We start from the raw sequence: 24261 nt of genomic DNA, 5'->3' as shown, positions 1-24261 counted from the left end.
AAATATAAATTTTCGATACGTTCAGTAGTGTGGAAAAAATCGGGTGTCACAACGTTTTGAAGAGCACAAGTATTTAAAGGGTCAAAAAAATAGTAGAAGGAAAAGCGAACAAAACCAAACTCCTAACTTCCGGTTATAGTATTCTTTTTAAATTGTGCTCGTAATAGGTATGAGGTAAGGCTCCCATTCGAATATTCAAATATTCGAATTGAGTTTCATTCCTATTAGCACATCACATATCGGCGACTGTACATTATCAGCCACTACGGGAAGTATTCTTTAGTACATTCTATATGAATATATTCATATATTCCATTGGTGCATGGAGATTTTCAATTATTAACTTATTGACGCATAATCTAATAATAATATTCGAATTTATCAATTTAATCAGTCAGAAATAAGACTGAGTCTTCTTCGGAATTTAAAAATCGAAAACAATGAAATAAAAGGAAAATATAACATTCTTTACATTTTGCATGACTCATTTTAGTTCGAAAAGTAATATACATATGTACATACCACAGCAATATTCTATATATGGAAACGAATCAAAACTGTACTGCATTCACTGTCATAATTTGGGATTACTTTACCGGTATACCGGTTTACCGGTAAATCGCCATAATTGCGCTATCGGTAAATACCGGTAAATTTTAAAATTTACCGTAAACTATTTTATCGCCAATTAAGTACATATACAGGCATAATATTACATTAAAATTAAAATATTTTTGAAGAAGAATTTGCACAACGGGATAGACAGCAAAAAATCTTACGTATGAATGGTTTCTAGACCAAGGTTTGGAAACCCCTCTTCGTGGGTTCTGCTATTCATATCAAACATGTACAGTGCCGGTTTTAAGGGGGGCTGGGTCAGGCAGCGTCAGAGGGCGCTGAGTAAGTCAGGACGCCACTCGATGTGCCAAAGGCGCTTTAACATTTAAAATTAGAGCGCCAACAGCCCTACAAAATACACTGTTCGACAAATGACGACTTTTTTTTGGTTCAAAGACGAGATATGACTTTTCTTATAGATCTATGCCCAGTGAACACGAATCTGATAATAAAAAATGTTGATTGGCTCGAGATTCGGAGAAATAAATGTGTTTTTTAAATCGCGCGATTTTTCTATATCTTGGTGTTGTTCGGTCGATGTCTCAAAATCTGTCGATTTCCTGTTCAAAATGAATATTGGAATCTATAGTCGGGTATTTTATCTTTCAGTTGTAGTACTTTTTAGCTTTCAAATCTCTCTAAGTAGTCGTCCAGTTCAAATCAAAAATCAAAAATACTTATTTTCACTTGGGATTTTTTCCCAGTGTTAATACTATTTTATATTGAGCGTTTTCTATTGAAACATGTTTATTGGGATAATGTTCTGGTCACACTATTTTTTGTTTTTTTGTTTAAAAGGGTTAATTGGAAGTTTGCTGAAAGATAAAAAAGAGTGCATGGTAAACGGTACATACTCACTTAATTTGCGCGAGCAGGATACAACAGGAACAGGCTTTTCCTCCCGTATTAATGTGCGCGCGCACTGGAGGAAAAGCCTGTTCCTGTTGTATCCTGCTCGCGCAAATTAAGTGAGTATGTACCGTTTACCATGCACCCTTTTTTTTTGATCTTTCGACTTAAGATCTTTTGATTTTCGATCTTTGCCTTCCGATATTTGCGTTTTCGGTAATTTCACATTCCGGCTCGTGAAGTAGACCCCCCGGGAATTGAAAAAGTTTTTTACTCACCTGTTCGTGGGAGGCTTTAAGCAAGTTCACCCGCATTTTAAATATACACGAATTATAAAACAGGACTTTTATACTCGAATTAATAATATGAATTGAAAAATATTTTGTAGCATGAGCAAGTTTGACAGATGGCAAGCAGTTGTGAAACAGTTGGCAGCAGTGGTATCGAATGAACAGATTCACTGTAAGTTCGCCTAATGCAATTCACCTAATTCGAGTATACCTAAGCGAGTTGGTCGAATATCAACATACCGAACGACGACCATACCTAATGTCATACATACCTAACTGCAGTTTACCTAATACAAATTGATCGAATGAAGGTTGTTTTACGTTGACGGATAGATGGCACTTTTGCATTGATAATTTCAAGATTATTTAAAACAAAATAAAATATTAAGTTGTATTTTAAAATTTATATTTTATTAATAGATGAAGTCGATCACTGTTTTTAAAAAATGTGCGTGTTTGGCTGTGTATTTTAGTAATAATTCAAACACCATTAAATATCTTTGAAACTGAAACACTGAAACTTTTTACTGCGTAATAAAATTTTAATCGTTGCGCTATAATTTTTTTTTTCATTTTCAAATCTGCCGGAAGTAGCATTATTTTTCTTTGAATTATTATATATCCTAGACCGTGTATCGAACTGAAATTTTATATCTATAACTTGTACGCCCGAACTTACACTATTTTTTGGACTTATTAATTAAATGTCTACTCTTATCGAAAAAATATAGTCCTTCATTTAATATTACATAAATAATAAATAATGAATAAGTTTTATAAACCGGAAACGAGCCTTTTATTACATACAAATCTCAAAAATGATGCGACTGCTGCTGCCGATGCTGCTGATTTTTTCGAAACTATTGGATACTCACATTAAACTAATAGTTGATAGTGTCATGCCGACTCGAATTGCAAGTCAAGTGCCGTTTTATTAAGTGATAAGCAATACTGTGTTACATTCATTGAAAGCCTAGGTTCTATAAATCATATTCATTAAGTAGATAGAAGAAACGGAATTCAGCGAAGAAATGTCATACGATGAACACTTACCATTTTACATATCGACTAATTCCGATAAGTCATATTTTAAATCCATTGTCATATGAAATAATTATTATATATGGGATAGATGAAACATATTGTGACTAATCAGAATATATTACAACAGGTAAATACACTTTTACTATACATATGTACTCTGTTAATATTTTTCTTATATAGATATATACTTTTTACCCGAACACTAGAAAAAGTCAAAGATTTGTGGAAACATTGTGTTTCATTTGATACTTACTCTAGAGAACAGCTGGCATTGTTATCATTAACAATCTTTGAGTTTTACTGAACAACATTTCAAATCTATTGTCAAACAAGAAATCGAACGGAATCAAACTAGAAAATATATATCACTCTTTATCTTCCGGCGACAATTCGTCTTAGATTGTAGAAGACAAGAGTCTCCACTTGCTGAAGTTAAAAATTATAAAGAAAAAGTAAATATATATTAATTATTTAAATAATGGGAATAAAAAGTACTAAGAGTCTTTTGAAATTTTTTTAATACACAATAGTTATGACAAATATTAATAAACACGAAAACACAGTATTTAATGAATGGTCTGGTATACAAATATTTAAAATATAAAAAAACTCATGGTGTGGTGATTTATTGGCAGTCTTTTCACTACACAATAACCATGAGCGGTGACACATCACTTGCAAAACTTGATTTTAAGTGGCAGTCATTACATAACAATTCATTCCACAATAACAACAATTCAAAACAACATATCAATTCGGAAATCAACGAAAACACAGTATTTAATCATTGGTCTCGTATACAAATATTTAAAATATAAAAAAAACTCATGGGGTGGCGATTTATGCAATAGTATTAAAGCTAATCAGTCTTTTCACTACACAATAACCATGAAAAGTTATAAACCCCTGATATGATATACATATGTAGTGTTTGTGTCCTTTTGATGTTGTCGATTTTATATGCTAAAAAATCAATTCACTATATTAAAAAAAAAAATTATACTTTCTCGAGAATTTTCCACGATTTGTCCGATATATTTTTGTGCTGGCCACCCCAGACTGACTGACAGTCGCGCGCCAACGGCTTCGGCATAAACACGTAGTTTTTGTCGCCACCGAAATCACCAGCTCGGCCACTGGTGATGGGTTGTGACGATACTTGGAGACCAGCGACCGGCGACCAGCGACCAACTCCAGTATCGCCAGTATAGCGGTGTGCATCAGAGGGTCTGTCTCAGTTGTCGTCCAGAAGGCAGCTACTCAACAACTCGTAGCCAGCTACGCGTGGCTAACCTCAAAAGGCACGCGTGCTTTCTGCTTTCTTTGTTTACTCCCCCCCTTTCCTCGGTTGCTCTGCTTGATCTCTGTATAACTTATACAAAATACAGTCGCAATACATAAACAGATTTACGCCCTGTTTTCATTGGTTTACAATTTCCTCCCTTTTTTCCACATCACGCATCCCACGCACACTACGAAGGAGAAAGGGACAGCAGAGCAGCCGACATCTTAAATTAAAAAATAGCAACTAACATATAGGTACTTTTATAATATTTCTGATAGATTTTTAACTCATTAAAATATATTTTTAAGATCTTTTTTTTTAATTTGTCATAGGACCCAGAATTAATTTTCCCAGGGCCCAGGATATTGCGATACTGGCCAATCAAAATATGTACACGAATGTTGAATTAATTATACCTCCCACTTTAGATACGGTGGGACTGATTTTTCATTCTATTCATATTTTAATTCATACTCTATCATCATTAGCTATAAGTAATTATAATCACTGATGATGTTATATTATTATGAATGTGATATCACTCAGGAGATAAATTATTCACATCAATAAAATCATAATGAAACTGTGTAAATAATACGTTCTTGAACTAGTACAATTATTTATAATGCTGTATTGTTTTAGATGCAGATACCATTAATAATACTGCAGATTGTTTATCCTACCAGAACAGTGAAAATGTTGTAAAAGTACTTAAAAGAAGACCAGGAAATCGAATACGGTGGACTAGAGAAATTCATATCTAAATATAAGGGACAACCCGTGTCTGCAAAAAACCCTAACATCTGGATTGCTCAAAATGTCGGATTTTGGTATATAGATAATTTCTCCATTGAAAAATCAAAATATTTTTTGCAATGCATACTCAAGTCTTGTTGATTCTGCACGGCAAAAGTCGTACATTTGTTCTATAGTCAAAATGAAGCCTTTTTTACGAGGCTCTTTTTTATAATTTAAATGTACTTTTGTTATACTCATAATGAACAATTCAAGAAAATATATAATATGCAACTTTTATTTGTGCTGAAATGTAACATGTCAAAATTCAATACTTTCATATATACAGTTATATTGTATGCCAAATCACTCCATATAACTTGAAATAATTCATACCAGTAATAATTCATTTAGAATATTGTACTTTAGAAAAATGCCAAATTCACTATTTTATTTAATGTAATGATTAAACGCTAGCAAAGCTTTCCCGCAGTTGTTCTCACCAACCACAACCATTAATATGAAGTACACGTATGATTTAAGTGAAGTTATATTTCGCAATTGCAATCACATTATCTTAGAATAGCACGAAACATTTCATTACTCAATATAATCAATTTCACCCTACTTATTTTATTTATTAAGTTTTGATAACATGGGATCAATTAAGGTAATGATTTTTTTTTTTAGACATTGGAAAACTATTTCTGAAGAGGAAAGGGTTGGAATAACTGTGGAAACTACTGAGGACCCGTTGGTCCTACTCATCGAGCCAAGAATATCCTAAATTTGTTGTTAGTAGATTTATGCGACAACTAATGGAACAGTATCACATTTGTGTTAGCAAAATTTGATATGGGAGCTGTTTCGTTCACAGTTATCGTCGCAGAGAGGCAATCTGCGTTAGAGAATATGTCAAGATTAAAAATGCTGAATTCCATAATTTATTGATAAATATTACTTATACTATGCTATTTTTAAATTTTTCGTTCTAGTATATTTAGAACTGAAATTTGGATTTAATGTACGTTTAGAATCCTAGCTCCACGCTTGAAACCCAATTATAAATGTGATATTAAATTCTGAACTAAAAAAGGATTTCGAAAAAATATGCGGCTTCAAATTTTTAAACTCTTTCCAATGTTAAATTTTATTTATCGCTGTGTGAATGAGCTGATAAGCATTAAATTTTGTGCGAAACAATTAGACATGTCACAAGCTACAGTTATTGATTGAAATCATTATTTACTTAGGGTCTGTGTGGTGTCACTAATAGAACAACCAAATACCATGATCGGTGGAGAAGAGATGGTCATTGAAATTAGCAAACGTCTTTTCGTTTATATACGTACCAAATTTTTTGTAAAAAACTTCTATAGCTTCACACAAGAGTATTTTTATTACATGACTTGATACAATAGTCAATTTTCTTTAACGTTAGTTGTTTTACATATTGATTATTCATATATTGAAAAGAATATATGTGTTCTGTGTTGTCTGTAATAAGTTGACCATCTGTAATACCACTCATGAGTTTTTATTATATGAAAATGTTTATTATAAATTGGTTTATTTCTGTAACTTGATTAATAAATTATTTATTATTTATTGTATTGCTTGTTTCTTGTCTTGCTATTATTGTTTATATTTCATTGTGTTTTGCAATCTACGTATAAATTACTAACTGATTCATATTTGTTATGTATTCATCATAATTTATATTTATTACGTATATTTAAAATTATTAATTATTTATTATGGAAATTGTATCAATCGTAGAAATTGTACTAGTCTGTCTATTATACATGCGTTTTCTTCTCACCTTCTTTTAATATTGATGATTGGAAAGCCAATTTTAATATATGTACAATAAAAAAAATCTGTATATCTTTTTTGATTCCTTTTTATTACTTTGTTTTATCATAAATTTTATTGTAAATATGTACAATGTTTGCTATATAATATAGTATAGTATATATAGCAAAAGATAATACAAAGCTACAAAAGCAATTAATTTTTTCAATGTCCTTAATTTAGTTCACTCGCCATTAGGTGGGAAATCCTTTTTAAATCTTCTGTCGGGCGCAATATGGTGTATATAGAGTTTAAGGGCTATTTGCAAAGAAATGTTATAACATTTATCTGTCTATGTTACTACGCCATCTATTGATATCGCGTCGAAAAATTACTAAATAATAAAATTTACTACTATTGGTTTGAAACTCGGCTACTGCTGGTTTGAAACTCGAATTTAGGTGAATGTGTCATTCGGTATAAAGATATTAGGTGAATTTACCATTAGGTCAATAGATTTTCGGTAAAAGCGTCATTAGTGGAATTGCATTAGGTGTATTGCATTCGACCAATTTACCTGCTCCCGAATGAACAGATCATGTAGCAGTGTTAGTGGGCATTGGCGATAGTGTCACTTTGTGCGTCGTGGGCTCGGGGTGTGGAGTGGAAACGTCACTGCGACGATGGCGCTCTCCAACGTTCTGCTGCTGAGCCAGATCGCCGGCTACGTCATGGCACTCATCTTGTCCCTCTGCATCGTTGTCCCCATGAGTCTGCATCAGGACGAGTTCCGGTAACATTGTCTCATATGCATATACAATACACACAACCGCAATCATTATCAAATGTCACTCGTGATTACTCATACGTTTATTGACACACATATATTATACTTGAGCATTTAAATTATCTTGTATGTACATCCTAGACACAAGTACATATGTCCACATCTATCAACAAGTACACAATTGCTTTATGTAGGATATCAACAATTCTGAACTATACTCGGGAGACAAAGCTTTAGTGAGTGGAACTATGATAGATTTTTATTAGATGCCATTTGCCAGTTGAAATCATTGTTTCATAGTTGGACTTCTGATAATACTGGACAGCCAAAATATATTATTATACATTGAAAATGAATATTATATTGAAATTTTAACTCAGATATATGTATGTACAGTTCAGATTTGCGCAATTTTATATTAAGTGGACTCATAACTCAATATATAATGTCAACTGGTGTCTTTCAATTTCCATAAAAGATATTCTACAAAAATTCTTTTAAGAAAAGATGATCTGATTTTATATAAAATTTAAAAAATTTCTTAAATAAAACACGTTTTATAATCTGGAAATCATTTTTGTATCTGGTTTATGACAACTATGTATAAGTGCATGAAAAACAATATTGTTAATTCATATCAATTACCCCATTTACAAAAATTGTCATTGAAAAATGAACGGTAGAAATATTTCTAATATAAGATTCGCAGACGACACAACGTTAATGACTAGCTATGAGGATGAAGATGCACGAACATCTCCATCCTCAAAGAGCCGGCAGTTTCAGAGAGGCTCTCCACAATATGTAGAAAAAGGATTCTTTCCTACTTCGACCATATTGCCAGGAAGAATGTGGACAGTCTAGAGAATCTGGTAGGAATTCAATGGAACACTAGAGGGAAGGCGAGCGAGAGGACAGTCTCTCATAAGATGGTCAAATTAAAGAACTGGCAGGATCGTCCCTAAACATTGATTTCAACTTGGAGTGGAAGCGGATCGTCCACCGGATTCCAGATTATATCAATGACTACGACCGTCAGAATTAAGCGAACGACCATTGAAATTTGATGATAATATTAATGAACTAAACTAAACGAAAGATGTAAATAAATCATAACAGAAAATATACCTTTTTTTAATTGAATTATTTTCCAATTACATTTCAATAATCTTGATACTTTGGACAAGCATATAATGAAATTAAATTAAAATTTACAGATAATTGGTTTTTATAACTTCACCGGCATATATTATATGTACCTATACATTTACTGTAACATACATATCTAAGTAATACTTCTTTCGTTTTTCAGAGGACACTGTTTGTTGTTTTCAATGGGTATGTGGCAGGAAACCGACGGTCAATTCACGGTAACCTGGGCTTCGCAGGCATATTGCAACTATACAATTTTCGTCGGCTTAATGCTGTTCCTAGTATCATCGGTGCAAATATATAGGTAATGATTTCTTTTTGTATTATTTCGAATCAATAAATGTTTTGAAATGCAGGTTTAATTGTATTATTATCGTTTCAGACTTTCAATGTATATGTATCGTCACATCGACAGTTCGTTTTTGTCGGCGTTCATTGACGTTGTAAGCTCGATAATTCTCTGTGGATTTATTCTCATTGCTGCCATCATGATCACTCTCGGCTTTATGACTTGGTGTCAGAACATGACTGAACGGTTTCCCTCGTAAGTCTAGTACATATATATATATTCATAGGTATTTAAAGTTTTGCTTATGTGTAATTGTCTTGAATTCACACATTCCGATCGTTTCAGTTGCGAAGTAGCCGCTGGCCAAGACATCGATAAAGTGGATCGTATAGATACTACAGGCTTTTATATCGAACTCGGGACAGCGCAGGTGAGTTCTTGATTTTAATAAATCAAAGATTATTTCTATCTTGGTATGTACTTAGGTTTGATCGTAGATTTGCAATATTGATATGAATTAACCAGAAATAAATTTACCAACTCACTATGGGCCGTAAACACATAAGCTGATTTTAATAAAAACTTCATTTAAAGGTGGTTAACACAGCGTTCATAAACTAAATTTACTAAAACATATAATTTTTATTGTATAATTTTTAGTAAAATTAATAAAATTTGATTTTAATTTTATCTTAAGTTTTCAAAACAAATGCTATTATCAAGCTCATTAATTTAATATAAATTTAATAAATTGATGAAATAAATAACATTAATATTTATATAATATAATTTAGTATAATTAATTTCCAATTAAAAAGTTTAATCATACAAAAAAGTATTATTTTAAAGATTTAGTTTCAAAATTACATTCATAGATATCAAAACAGCATATCTTTATTTCAAAATATCGATAAATAAATTAAAAAATATATATATTTCTATGGTTTAAAGCTTGACTTTTTTTATAAGGAATTGATCAATATTTAGAAAAAATTTCACTTTTTTGTGCAACTCGTATTGTCATAAGTTTGACAACTATTCCCATATTGGAAGAAATATGAGAGAAACTTGTCAAAATATTAAAATCGAACGAATTAATAATGATATGAGGATACGCCCATCGCAGCTGGAGTCTACCGAGGCAATCCGTGCCATAGGATTCAGTGTGTCTATACCCCAAAGAATCCCAAGAAAAGTTTAGGAATTATGTTCAATTTACAAAACCTATTTTGTTTTTACTGCTATTTAGTAAAAAAAATACGCAAATAACAATACACAAAAGATTCGACCCGTCCATAATGAGTTAAGGTACCAGATTTTCAACTCTTGTAACGAAAATAAAAATTCGAAATAGATTAAATGATTAATACGATATGCATTATTTTGTCAAATACCACAGCTTATTCAAGATAAACAAAGAGATAAAATATTTCTATCAACTTTTTATTTATTTTAGTAGCATTATTTCGGTTTCCGTTATATATTTCTTTGCAGTAGGCAAACCATGTATAAATCTCGATGCCCATTGATCTTCATTGGCCTTCATTTTAGCTGACCAATACTGCAAACAGTTGTGAAATGGAATATTATTTTATTTTATCCATTTAAAAACGTTAATCTGAGTCCATGGTTTATGTCTATCATAGTACAAATAAAGTTAAAAATCTCTGCAATAGATCATAAAAACATCACAGAAAATTTAATTTAAAAAATGCACAAAATGATGGTAATGCTGAGCAATAAAATAAATTAACTAAGCCAAGACTATTCGTTCAATCTTCATTAAATTCGAATATGACTATGATTTTTGTTGATTTCTTCTCGTTTATGAGATATGAGCGCTTAAAAAATGTGCAATTTTTACAGATTTTTAGCTTGGCACTCTAAATCAAAATCGAGTATTGCTGTGTCAAAATTGAGTGCATATTGGAAACAATAGTCATGTGTTTTTTGTATTGTTTGTTGCTAGAAAAGAATTTTTAGTCAAAAATATACTTTTTTTCGTACACATTTTTTCCATAATATTATGAGCTTATTTCACCCATTGGCTACGTCCACACTACCGATATCTACACCCGATATTTACGAATTTTTCCATAACCAGTTCCTAAATAGCAACCACAGGTTGCAATATGGGAACTGGATATGGAAAATATCGGGTGTAGATATCGGTAGTGTGCACGTAGCCAACCACTTTTGGCATAGCGATACCTGATTTTGAGTTAAAGACCGCACTTTTTATCGCTTCTTTTAGTTTGATATGTCCAGAATCTCGGAATAGCAGAATAAACGTATAGTATTTTCAAATATTGTCAAGCTTAAAACATTATATTAAATGTTTTGCGAGATATCGAAATAAGGAAAGTGGACTTATGTCTCTTTCAATTATAATGGCTCATATGTACACACAATTCAAATAACAGTTAAGCTAGTATCATTTATGCCCTCCGTTGTTATTAGTTTGGTGCCTGGGGCTCATTCGCGACATGGGTCGGACTATCAGTATTTGCACTGTTGAAGCTGTGCCGCTACCACCAGATGGAGAATGTGCGCGTGTCCATGTATCGTGAGAGACAACGCTTGATCAACGAGGGAGGTTCGCCCAGTGGATCCTTGCAGCGTGACGAACCAGCACCGACAGGATCTCCGTTGAACGAGACTTAGCTTCTCATACACACTCCCTCTCCAGTACACAATTCGCTTGAACCGATCAATACAATATTTGAATGGTATACATAAAATAATGAGTTTCTAGTACCGGCACATATTTACTCGATTCACGTCTACATTTGTTTGCCTCAGTGCAATCCATTATTTAAACGATATCATAGTATAAATGTGTAACGTTATTGTTTGTGAATTTAAAATTTGTGATTATTAGAAATGATAATAAGAAAGGGTATGTGTGTTTGGGAGGATGTTGTGGAATAAAAAAAAAAATTCAAAGACTTGATTTATACCTATTCGGAAGACTGTTCAGTGTACTTTGGATATTGGTGGTGTGTTCGCAACATGAAATGTTGTGGTAATATTTGTATTTTTACAATTGATATTCCTCATTATGATTTTTATAGAAATTAATTAATGTTTTATTGTTAGTTATTGTATGTAAATATATAAGGATGTATTTATGAATTATTATTCAATGATCATGAAGATTTTTACGTCAACACAATAATTTGATATCAATGCCATTTTTTTCAATAAAATTAAATTGATTTTCTAAACTATATACAATAATTAAAAAAAATAAAATAAACTACAAATAGTTTTGATCAGTAATACATTTCTAATTTATTACTGTGAAAGCACAAAACAATCGGTATAAAGAAATGTACAATATATAATAATACCTTGTATACCGATTGAAACAATGAATACTTACTGGTGATGAAGGAATGGTTGATAACAATTTAATATTGTTATGAAAGGCAACGTCTTAATAATAAAAAGAATTACATGTGTAGTATACATACTTTTATTTTAACGTAAATTATGAATGCCAATGTTAATGTATTTAAATCAATTTAAAAAAAATGCATGTTAATAGAGAATAAAATTTGCATGTACATATGAAATTAATGTGGACAATATTAATAATTCACCAAAATATCTGGCCTTTGTGTTTTATTCTTATATAAAATGTATTTGAGTGTTTTTTTTTTATTATTTTTAAAATACCAAACTCGATTCGAGCTCAATGTACAATGAATCTGAAATTTATTTGTTTTTTAATTTTAATGTCTATAACTGTATAATCATCATGTGATATATTATGCTTTATTTGTGGTAACATTTTTTGTTTTATGAAAACCAATAAATGTTCACAATTTTTATCTAATTATTTATGAAGTTAAAAAATGTATAAGTTGCTTGTTTTATATTATAATTATGCATAAATTGCATACACAAACAATATATATATATATATATATATATATATATATATATATATATATATATATATATATATATAAATAAAATATATTTTACTATACGCTGATTTTTATTGCAAACGAATCTATGAATAAAAAATTCATATAAAATGTATCACCCACTGTAATTTAAAATAATTGTACTATTTTGAAGTAGTCTTATAAGAAGCGATAATGACTCATTTATCACTGGATCATTTATTTATTTCGGAAAACAAAACATATGTAATGTAAAATTTAACTATATTTTCCTATTTTCATTGTGTGAAAAATTAAAAAAAAGGATAAAGTTTCACGGATTATCGAAAACTATATCTAGTCAGTCATCTAAAAGTCCGTTGTTTTATTTGTTCATTAACTTCTTGCTCGCTTCTATTGATTAATTATTAATATATCAAAACATATTTTTGTAATTATAATATATAATTAATGCGATATGATAAAGTTCATTTTACATCCTTTAAAATCAAAACAAAACGTACGTAAAACAACCAGCAAGACGTTAATGAACAAAACGAAAGCGTTTATTTTGTAATTTGGTAACTGGAAATAAATCTAACATACTAAATTTGTATTATGTTGCTACAGAGTGTTTCTTTTCGGTATGCTGTTTCAAATACCGTCTCTGTCTGAACGACATTCCACATTTATCGCAATAAAATGGTTTGGCACTGTCGTGAGTCTTCATGTGTCTGGTGAGATCATACTTAACGGCGAATCCCCTGTTACACTTGGGGCACAAATGTTTCTTCTCTTTCGTATGACTAGATATATGGCGCAAAAGCTTCTGCTTCCATTTGAAAGATCTGTTGCACATGGTGCAAGCGAACATCTTTCTTTCACAATGCACATTATTGTAATGTATATATATGCTAGCTTTCGAACGAAACTGTTTTGAACATGCTGGACAAGAGTACGGTTTCTCACCGGAGTGCACCGTAAGATGACTGGTGAGGGCACTCTTTATACCGAAGCTCCTACCACACACATTGCAAACGTGTTCCTTTACACCACCATGAAAGTGTTTCATGTGGTAGTGATAACTTGACGTGACCCGAAACACTTTTGAACAGATCGGACATACTCTAGAGTTCGTTTGTGTGGAATTTACATTTCTCGACGATAGCTTTTCAGACATCTGTTTCATATCTTCGCAACTTTGTTCTAGAGTCTTCGGTTGAGGCTCGACGTTACCCTCTTCGGTGTCTTTGATGGCTTCGAAGACCGAATCTGGCAGTGGTCCAAAGCGATCGTTCGAATGACTCGAGTTTGAAAACGCGTCGTTGTTCTCGTCCGCGTCCTGATTGCCCGACTTCTTTCCATGTTTTTCTTTAGCCGTTGTACTTTTCCCCGACGCTACGTCGTCTTTAGGTCGATTTCGATCGGCCGAGTTTGTTTCATCGGCTTTATCCTCGTCGTCGGCGTGCTGAGACATGTGCGGTATAAGCTGGCTGCGGTCGATGTACGATCCACATACATCACAGTGGAAAAAATAATCCGGATGGCAGTCCAGCATATGCGACAGTAGGAGATTCATGTTTTTAAAAGGGGAGTTGCAAAATGCACATCTATCACAACCATCAGGCAGATACTTCTTATCGACATTAACTTTAATCAGTCCCAAAGTATTGTGAGCCACGAATATGTTCTTGTTATCGTCGATATGGTCAGTCCTACTGTTATTATCACATCTGGAAGAATAGTATTACATTGAATAGCAGGAAAAAATTGTACAAAACAAACGAGTATAAATATACAAATGTTAAAATTTTCTATGGGTTTATTTGACAATTGACAAAATTCAAACAATTTTGTATATTTTTCCAAAAATTTACTTTTTATTTTTGTGTGACAAATGTACAGGACGAGAAATCACATAAAATGTCTCATGTAATAATAAAAATATTGTGATTGATGCAAATTGTATAATCAACGTTTATTACATTACATACAGAGGTTACTTAATCTTAAGCTTAATCATATTCAGTACAAATATATAATCGTTTCATACATATTAAAATTTTATAACAATAAAATAAATATACATTCATACATAATCCAAATACATATGTACATAAAATTTTCAACAAATTATTTTTACAAATTTTCGAGTGAATCTTGACTTTTGCCTTTACGTTTAATTTTTTTAACCATTAAATCACTATCGTTCGATTTCCTATGACAGTTTTTCAAATGCGTTTTTACATTTTTCTGATGACGAAACTTTTTATCACACTCTGGACAGTCGTAGAGCACATCTTCGTGATATTTCTTATGGCGATTCAGTTGACCCTTGATGGCGAAGCCTTTGCCGCATACTTCGCAAGTGAACGGCGTTTGACCCGTGTGCTTTATCATGTGGTAATTCAACTGAGACTGAATTCTGAATTTAGAGTTGCACTGTGTGCATTGAAACGGGAAATAATCCGTATGCGACCTGTTGTGGACGAAGAGTGCAGACTTCTGCTTGAAACTTTTACCACACTTGGCACAGACGTGCGGCCGCTCACCGGTATGAATGCGTTTGTGCTCCAAAAGATTGGATTTGGTGGCGAAATTTTGATGGCACGTATCGCAGTTGAACCGTTTGATACGCTCGTGAGTGAGCCGCACATGAGTTTTCAACATTGTCGACAATCGGAATGGTTTGCCACACAAATGACAAATGTATTTCTTTTCCCCGGTGTGAATAGTCTTGTGACTGAGATAATAATTTAACCTACTCAGTTTTTTTCCACAAACTTCACACTTGTAGAAAACCCCTATGTTTGTTACTATTTTTACTTTTTCCAAAGCATTATAGTTCAAGTAGTTTCGTTTCTTTCTCTGCAGACGGTTAATATCATCCGTTTCCGATCTTATATGTGAAGTTTGGAATTCGTACAAATCTTCTTTATCTTTCATCAAGTGTATATGTTTTAAATGATTTTTCAAAAAACCCAAAAGTCTAAATTTTCTACCGCATATTTGACAATTGAAAAGTTTTTGTCCGGAGTGAATCGTTTGATGGCACACAAAACTGTAAGCACTAGTTAAACATTTACTACAAACACTACAACGATAGTGCACTTTTCCTTTGATTTTCACTTTGGAATCTTCTAATACTTGTTTGGTTTGTAAATCATAAGCTCGTCTACTACTTCTTTTGAATAATGTATTTGAAACGTGATCATTCTGAGTATGATTTTCTAATTCTCTTTTGTTTGCAGCTATGTAAGTACAACGTGTGCAGGGATACTGAGAGCCATCAGCATCATACTCGTCACTTTCAGCAATGAAAGAATCAACACTTTGATTGAAAGCTAACGTTGACAATGGTTCATCGTCTGATTCCTGCTGCGCTTCATTTGCACGATATTTTAAACGATTTCTAGTTTTCGATGCACGCATTATTTTTCCATTCACAGTATTTTCATGTTGCGACACACTGGCTTCTTCGATTTTAATATTGTATTGAGCGAACGACTCGTTAGATTCATCGGTTGCGATGTTTTCAAATTTAATTTTAATGTGATTGAACGATTCTGAACGATTACTATTATTACGCTGGTCCGAAGAGTCTCCACCGTGGGAGGAGTTGAACCCAAGTTCGAACGAGCGGTGCAAATCGATTCGGGTTTGATGGTAAGCTCGGAATGAGAGGTAATTTGAAGACCTGCAACAAATTGTGTAATTACATCATGGCCACTGTTTTCAATAACAAAATATAAATTTTAAGCCAGATTTAGATATGAAAATCATTTCTCTACAACTTTATGTTTGGTCTGCACATGCTTTTTAACATATCGTTTCTGTTTGAAATTTTGTTTGCATATTTGGCATGAGAACAATCTCTCGTCACTGTGCACAACAGAATGATTGCTAAGTTCGAATTTGAGTCGGAAAGATTTATTACATACAGTGCAACAGTGAGGCTTCTCACCAGTGTGGATAGAGACGTGCGATTTCAATTCTTGCTTGCGTTTGAATTTTTTCGGACAGAATGTGCATTGAAATCGAAATATGTTTAAATGTACTTTAATGTGAATGTTCAAGGATGACTGGAGACGGAATCCTTTGCCACACTTGTCACAAACGTATAAGCGGTGCGTGCTATGAGTACGCTTGTGCTCCTCCATCGTGCGTCGACAAGCAAAGGACGCTTTGCACGTATCGCATGGGAAACGCAATAATCGGTGGTGAACTTCACGGGTATGCCTGGAAAGAGCACCGGAATTTTTGAAGGCCTTTCCACACTGGTGACAAATGTAACGTCTGTCATCAGCGTGAGATTGAAGGTGACGTTTGTAGGATTTTAAGACGATAACATTATCGCAAATTTCACAAGATACAGTTTTAACTTTTTTAGAATCTGTATCTGTATCTTTAAAAGGCTGTTTAAAATCATCTGATTTAACATCATCTAATTTTGACATTGGATTATCATTGTCGGAAATGATTTTATTTGAGTCGAAACTGTGATTGTTAATGGTTGCAGTTGAAAATTTTGATGATTCGTTTGATACATTATTGAAAGTAATATTTTTTAAATTCCTTTTTCCTGAATGAGGTTCTCTGGAAAATAAATAATTTCAAGTGTGTAAGTGCTAAAATTAAATAAGTAATCTTAACGTTTTAAGTTTGAAACTTATGTATGTTCACAAAAAATCAGTGCCATTACAATGTACGGAATATTTGCATATGAACAAGTCTTTTATTTTGACGATTTTCTACAATTTCTGAAGGAATTTTATTAGTGCATATAATATATATCGAGAAAATATAAAATAAATGATAAATACTTTTATAGATTGACAGAGTGATTATATAAAGATAAAGCAATGAAAATAAGAAATTGTTTCAGAAGGATTTGTATTATCATCAAAATAAAGTAAAGATAGAGTGAATATGAGTATGTAATACTAAATACTTTTGAATGAGGTAAAATGTGCTTACCAAAAGCTAAGTAAATAATCCTAAAATTTAAATGGAGTTCGACATCCAAAATATGAAATACAGTTAAATCTTGATTTAACGGATTGATGGGCAGAAGGGTTATCTGTTGAATAACAAATTTGGAGTGCAAACAGTCCATTTTTATATTAAAAATAAAGAACTTTAACCATAGAAAACATTACAAAACAAAGCTTAACTTTGTTGACAGACTGAAATCAGAACAGATATGCAGATACATAACCAGCATGTAATATGGAAGCTCATCAAATATGTAGTATATTATGATACATTTGGGGGAAAAATCTTATAACACGGGAAAAAATCGAGCTTAGATTCGGGAAACTATTGATCCATCCAGCAAATCGAAATTTTACTGTAAGAAGTATGTCTACTGCATTGAAATCAATTTTAATTTTCAGGAGCGATGTGTGACTTCTTGCGATGATTTCTTAAATAGCGTTTCTGCCGGTAAGACATTCCACAATCGACACACGAAAACGGCTTCTCGTCAGAATGTATCAATTTGTGGTTGTTGAGGTCGTGCTTGATGCGGAAGGCTCGGCCACACACATCGCACACAAACGGCTTTTCTCCCGTGTGCTTGTATATGTGGTGGATGAGCTGAACCTTGGACTTGAACTTGGCGTCACACGATGCACACATGAATGGGTAGTCGTCAGAGTGAATCTTGCTGTGGATGTGAAGCGAGGCGCTCTGCTTGAAACCTTTACCGCACTTGGTACAGACGTATGGCCGTTCTCCTGTGTGAATCCTTCGGTGCTGAATGAGATTCTGCTTGTTCACGAACTTTTGTTCGCAAGTTTCGCATGAGAAGTTCTTGACTTTATGATGGGTCTCTTTCAGGTGTCGATGAAGGCCGGTGTTGATCCTGAACTGCTTGCCACACAGGTGACAAATGCAAGGTTTTTCGCCCGAGTGTATACGTAAATGACAAACAAAACCATCTGCAGTGCGAAGACTTCTTTTGCAAGTTGGACAAGTGTAGAATATACGTCCGTTGACTACAACTTTCGCTTTCATAACTTCCATAGATATACTTTTATCAATAATTTTACGTTTGTAACTACGTACTTTCTTTGTTTTTGTAGATTTCAATGAACTATTGTTTTGATTTACAGCGCAAATATCACTTTCTTCGTATTTTATATCACTATTATCACACATTACTTCGACATTGTCACCTACATCTAAACAGTCTTGAGGCGAATTTTCTGAATCTAAGACGCTTTTGTTGAGTATAGTGTATCTCATTTCAAAAAGCAATTTATAAAGATCCTTAAAAAAATCATCGGGAAACATGGATTTCATATTATTTACAATTGATGCGTCTTCATTGAAAATTAAAATTTTAAATTTCTCAGATATGAAACTTATCAATTTAACCAATTCAATATCGTCTTTTTCACCACCGATATCTTTTGATGAATATGTAGTCGGCATTTCGGATTGAATGCTTTTACACAAGTTTGCTAGATGCGAAGACTGCAACGATTCTTCCGCTTCAAGTGTCATTTCTTCTATTATAACACTACAATTTTTGGAATGTTGACTGATATCGTAAGTGTGAAATGAGGGGCGGTAGTGTGGGTACCTGGAACAGACGAGGCTCCATTACACTGCTGCCCTCATTCACATTAATGTTATTTGACAAACTTAAATTTAAATTGATATAACATGCGTGTAATATCATTTGTACTTAAAGGAACGAATACATTCTTATTAATGGTACGGTTATGCAAAAGCTAATGATACTGTCTCATCAATCAAAGCTCACATGTCCATTTTCGATTTTGCTAATGCACAAATATTGCTTAATGACGAAATTAAATTGCATGTAAAATTAAAATATGTTGAAATGTAAAAAATTTACACTAATTTATATAATGTTACTTCAATTCATCAATAAAGTAAAAAAAAAGACAAATTAAAATTTTAGATGTTCTCAGTAATAAATGTTTTAGCGCTATTTTTTAGTGTTATTGAACCGAAATTGACTTTATTTTATTTCTAGTGCTTGCGAATACCATAAAACACATCCAATATTGAAACTGTGATACAAATACTCGAAATGAATTTAATTTGAGAACAATGGTAATACATGCCCAAAATTTATATATTAATTGTATTTCAAGTAACTGATGCAAACTTAATAATGATATAAAAAGTTATAAATACTTTTCTAGTTCAACAATATTAGTCTAAATGTGACACTCAACATCACGGTTAATTAATTACAACAAAATGCAGTGAACAAATTGCTTCAAGTAAAACACATCTCACCTCAATCACAATATTTTAAATGGATAAAAACTTCCATGCTTTGTAGTCGTTTACGAAGAACTAATCTCCATAGGAAAAATATTTTAAATTTACAATACAAATATAACTTAGAAACAGAATTTGTGCTAAACGTGTAATTATTAAAACATGTGTATATTTGTCTTTTATAAAGATTTATAAATTGATTTCCAGAAATATGATGAAACTGTGCATACTCGAAAAGGGTGCAGTTGAAAAATGATCATATTCATTTTTTAAAAGAAGTTTGTTTGGTGGCAATTGTGAAGATTCTATAACCAAAAATTTATGATCATATGTACAGTACGTATTTAAAAAAACACTGAGCAACAAATTATCACGTTTTTTATTTACTGGAGCGAAGACTAATCACCTTTAGTGAATTTGAACCACTAATTCGAATATGATAATGATTTCCTCCCACTCGTGAGATATGAGGGTTTAAAATTTTTTGTTTTTGCAGTCTTTAACTAAAAATCTAGTATTGCTGTGCCAAAAGTAAGTATTGGAATCAATAGTCAGATGTTTTAATGGCTTTAAAATACGTATAATTGATTATCTAGTGAATTTGAAGTAAAGTTATTAGTAAAAGTATTTTAAAACAATACAAAATCACAATCAATAGAAAACACATCTGACTATTGATTTCAATACTCACTTTTGGACTATTGATTTCAATACTCACTTTTGGACTGCAAAGCCAAAAATATGTAAAAATTGCACTTTTTTTTTTAAATGCTCATACCAAATAAACAAGAGGAAACCAACAAATTTTTTTTTGTTATTCGAATTCAGTGAGTCAAACTTAGTAAATTTTGATTAGTCTCAACTCCGGTAATTTTTTTGTTGTTGCTCAGAGTTATCAAATCTATTCTAATTTGCGGTTATACAAACTTTACAAATGCACGAAGATTTATTAAGATTTTACATACCTTTTTTGATTTGAATTTGAACTAGATTCTTCTAAGTTTACTTGAGACTGAAATAATGAACAAATAAATAAATTTTTAAATCAATTTTTGTGCAAAAGTAGTAACATGTAATTCTCAATACAACATACCGGGTCAGAACTGTCATTGGACGAGCGAGCTTTAGACAATTTTGAATTCAATGTAACGCTTGTTTGCAGACAACATTGATACAAATTGTGCCAGGTGACAAGGGCACTCGCACACTGAAAACATAATTGAAGTGGTAGCTCGTCGCTGACGTCAACCTATAAAAATTAAATAGAAAATACATACATTTCAAATACACAACACTTTTGCATTCATCTAAAATGATGGACATACCTGGAGCGGGAGATAACTATTTATTTTTGTAGACAGGTTATTCTCGAGACCTTCGCCTTCAAATATTGGAATAAAATGGATACTTGTCTGTCCGCACACCCGACATAATAATGACAGGTGAACATCATCACTCACAGCTTCTGAAAAGGTTAGTCAACATTTTTAATTCCAAAATAATGATCACGAATGATGGAATGTATGTATGTACAATAAAATTAAAATTCACAATTTGAAGTAAAATTTTAATACTAAATATTGTTTGGAAATATATTACATATTATAAAATTGTTTATTAACATATACATATTATCCGTGAATCCGACAATAATATGGCGTTTAACTCGGAATATGTTGTTTTGAAAATCTAAACGGCTTGACTTCAACTACCCATCACTATTACATGATTTTTATCTTAAGATTATTATCATAATATTTTGTTCTCAAACTGAGATAATTTTGAGGTTTGCTCAAAAAAGAAAGAAACGCAGTTTAGATTAATTACTTATGATTGAAAAGGCTTAAATATCGAATTATTAAAAAAAAACAACAAACCAATAAGACTCTAGGTTAAGAGTCTCAACTGAATAAAAATTTAAAAATGAATAATAATTAATTTTTGAATATGAAGTGTGGTCGCGCTACTAAACAAGTACCAAATTTACAAATACTTTTCACCAAAATCATTATCAAAGAATTGTTTTATCATCACTGGTGTTCTTGTTTAATAAAATATGATTTCAGTCCAATATAATGTGTTTATTTTTAATTGGGTTTTCTCATCGGTTCACATATTGTTAATAAACTAATGAAAATATTCGTTCCAGAGAGACAAAGGAAAATTCAGCGATTTTATAAGCTTTTGAGTACTGACGTCTTTTCTGTTGAAAGCCCGCCATGCTGAAAATTTCGCCAACATTTCCAACTAGAATTATTTAGAAAAATTGTAGCTAATCTAAACAAACCCCAGATCACTACCGTCGAGGATTTCGAGTTTTGTAAAGGTGTATTTAGAGTCTCTAATATATCGTGCAACAATATAAAATAAACAAAGTCTATTAATTAATGTATTTTTTCAAAACTAGTTCCATCTTCTTCTTTGTTGTTCAAATGTAATGTTCACAATCGAATATACTCAGCAGTTAGAGATTTTAAAGGGTTAAAATGAACCCCTGTTGGCAGGGCTTGTAACTTTTCTTCGATATTCGATTTCTCCAACATTTCTATAGCAGACAACGGAACCGATTTTTTGAGGTTCGCCGACAGGATCATCCTAGTTCTAGGTCGACTTTACAAAAGAGCAATTTTAGAAAATAAATATAACTAAAGGACAGAACAGTGAAATAAAGGAGTGTTGTAGTACTTGATACTATATAGGAGTGATGTTAATACAAAGGAACAGCGTGCGCGGCGCGTTTCATTCACGATTCCTAGCCGAGTCAGCTAGCCTGGCAGCAGTTGAGGTTAGGAGAGTAAGTGTAGTTGACGAGGATGTGATGTATGGAAGGTGGAACAGGAAGTGAATGGCTTACCAGAGTGTGGATGCGAGTAGGAGTGTGGGTGCGGATTCGGCAGCGTCTGCGGCTGCGGCTGCTGCTGCTGCGGCTGCTGCTGCTGCGACTCCTCCATGAGAGCCGGTCTGATCCCTGGACAGTCAGCCAGCTCCTGGCTGTCCTGGCTGACGCTCGGCTGCGAGACCGGACAGGACCGGACCAGTTCCGAGATCGCCACCGAGTGCGGGACGAGCGACGAACGACGAGCAACGAACGAGGACCGACAGCCGACGGACGAAGACGAGCGTCCAACGCACACACTGCCGCCAATCGCATCTGCGCGTGTCAATTGCTGCCACTGCGCCTGCATTGTAATATGAAACTATTTCGTTTCTTTAGTTCGATTATATTATTTCAATTTTATTCTATCATATACATATATACCAGGAAGGCCTAACAGGTAAACTCCAATGCGCCTTACTGGCCAATCACAAACAATGCAGCATTTTTATTACACAAGTCGCTGAATTACGAGACACTGAAAACCATTGATGTATAATACACATAGATGGGCTCTGACGTGTGATTTTGGTCGGAGATCTTGTCTTCACTAACTGAGGGGTGCGGGGGGTTTAACTAGCGGGGAAGTTGGGAAAGAAAATGTTTTTTTCCCTACGACGCAGTGGTACCTACCTACCTACTAAGAGAAACTGTGCATGCGCCATGTATTTTGCATGCGCCAAAAAGAAGACCAGTATAAGACGTGAGGGCAGATCTAGTGTATTATATATCAATGCTGAAAACTCTAAATTAACGAGACATCTATGAATGTTAACTTGTACATACATACATACATAGCCAGCAGCATAGCTCGGTCGTTAAGCTTCTGCTTAGCGTCGAAAGGTTCCGGGGTCGAACCCATGAGCTAACCTCGATTGAAAAATTTTTTTTCTGAGTATATCTGTAATGCTGCTGGTCAGACCTGGATATTTTTGACTCCAGGTCGATCGTTTCCTATCAGAATTTGCTAATTCTTCGATTAAAAATTGGCTTAAGCCTTCTTACCTACAATGTCACTACTATTTGAATATGCATTACAGACAGTGGCGGACTGGGACTGAAATCAGTGCATGCCAGGAGTCAAAGGGGGCCCCACCCAGGGTTAAAATAATTTGTCCCCCCCCCCCCATATAACAAAATTTTCTTCTTTCCATAACGCTAAAAATCAAGGGAAATTTTTTTTTTTTCAAAATTGGGAATTAACAAATTTAGGTACAAGAAAAATGGCAAAAGCAAAATAGATCCATAAATTATATTGTATATTTCGTTTTAACCCTTGTCCTAGGTAAATATAATGCATCATAAAAGAATGCGGCATAAAAGCGGCTTTTACTTTCGGTAGAAAACAATCAGGGACGTCATTTCAGCTTTTTCTTTGGGGGGCAGG

General features: G+C 33.0%; 3 protein-coding genes across 7 annotated transcripts in view; 1 reads left to right on the top strand and 2 right to left on the bottom strand.

Annotated features, from left to right (window-relative positions):
* LOC143910464 (gustatory receptor for sugar taste 64f-like) overlaps window positions 1-23130 on the bottom strand; it is a 59347-nt gene extending 36217 nt beyond the window's left edge. The window contains exons 1-4 of the mRNA XM_077428956.1: window positions 22854-23130; window positions 21325-21464; window positions 21093-21248; window positions 20965-21011 (exon numbers count right to left, since the gene is read on the bottom strand). Of these exons, the coding sequence (XP_077285082.1) occupies window positions 20965-21011; window positions 21093-21248; window positions 21325-21464; window positions 22854-22950 (440 nt within the window). The 5' untranslated portion in view covers window positions 22951-23130. The remainder of the gene's footprint in view (window positions 1-20964; window positions 21012-21092; window positions 21249-21324; window positions 21465-22853) is intronic.
* LOC143910470 (transmembrane protein 179) lies at window positions 7200-22068 on the top strand. Of its 5 annotated transcripts, XR_013260489.1 has the most exons (7): window positions 7200-7408; window positions 8715-8858; window positions 8937-9098; window positions 9189-9273; window positions 11304-11572; window positions 18133-18181; window positions 18578-19720. XR_013260489.1 is itself a non-coding variant. In XM_077428961.1 (5 exons), the coding sequence occupies exons 1-5, from the start codon at window positions 7299-7301 to the stop codon at window positions 11505-11507; spliced, it is 705 nt and encodes a 234-aa protein (XP_077285087.1). In that variant the 5' UTR covers window positions 7200-7298; the 3' UTR covers window positions 11508-12697. The 5 variants fall into 5 exon arrangements, 1 of the variants encoding a protein (XP_077285087.1); XR_013260487.1 differs by lacking the exons at window positions 18133-18181; window positions 18578-19720 and adding an exon at window positions 21357-22068; XR_013260486.1 differs by lacking the exon at window positions 18133-18181 and having other exon boundaries at window positions 18578-19721.
* On the bottom strand, window positions 18016-19246 carry LOC143910467 (uncharacterized). The gene has a single exon (XM_077428959.1). The coding sequence runs from the start codon at window positions 19244-19246 to the stop codon at window positions 18122-18124; it is 1125 nt and encodes a 374-aa protein (XP_077285085.1). The 3' UTR covers window positions 18016-18121.
* Window positions 23131-24261: the final 1131 nt, after the last annotated feature.

This window comes from Arctopsyche grandis, chromosome 4 (assembly GCF_051622035.1).
Source record: "Arctopsyche grandis isolate Sample6627 chromosome 4, ASM5162203v2, whole genome shotgun sequence".
Lineage (NCBI taxonomy): Eukaryota > Metazoa > Arthropoda > Insecta > Trichoptera > Hydropsychidae > Arctopsyche > Arctopsyche grandis.
The sequence above is the reverse complement of the archived record's forward strand: the minus strand, read 5'-3'. Positions and strand labels throughout refer to the sequence as shown.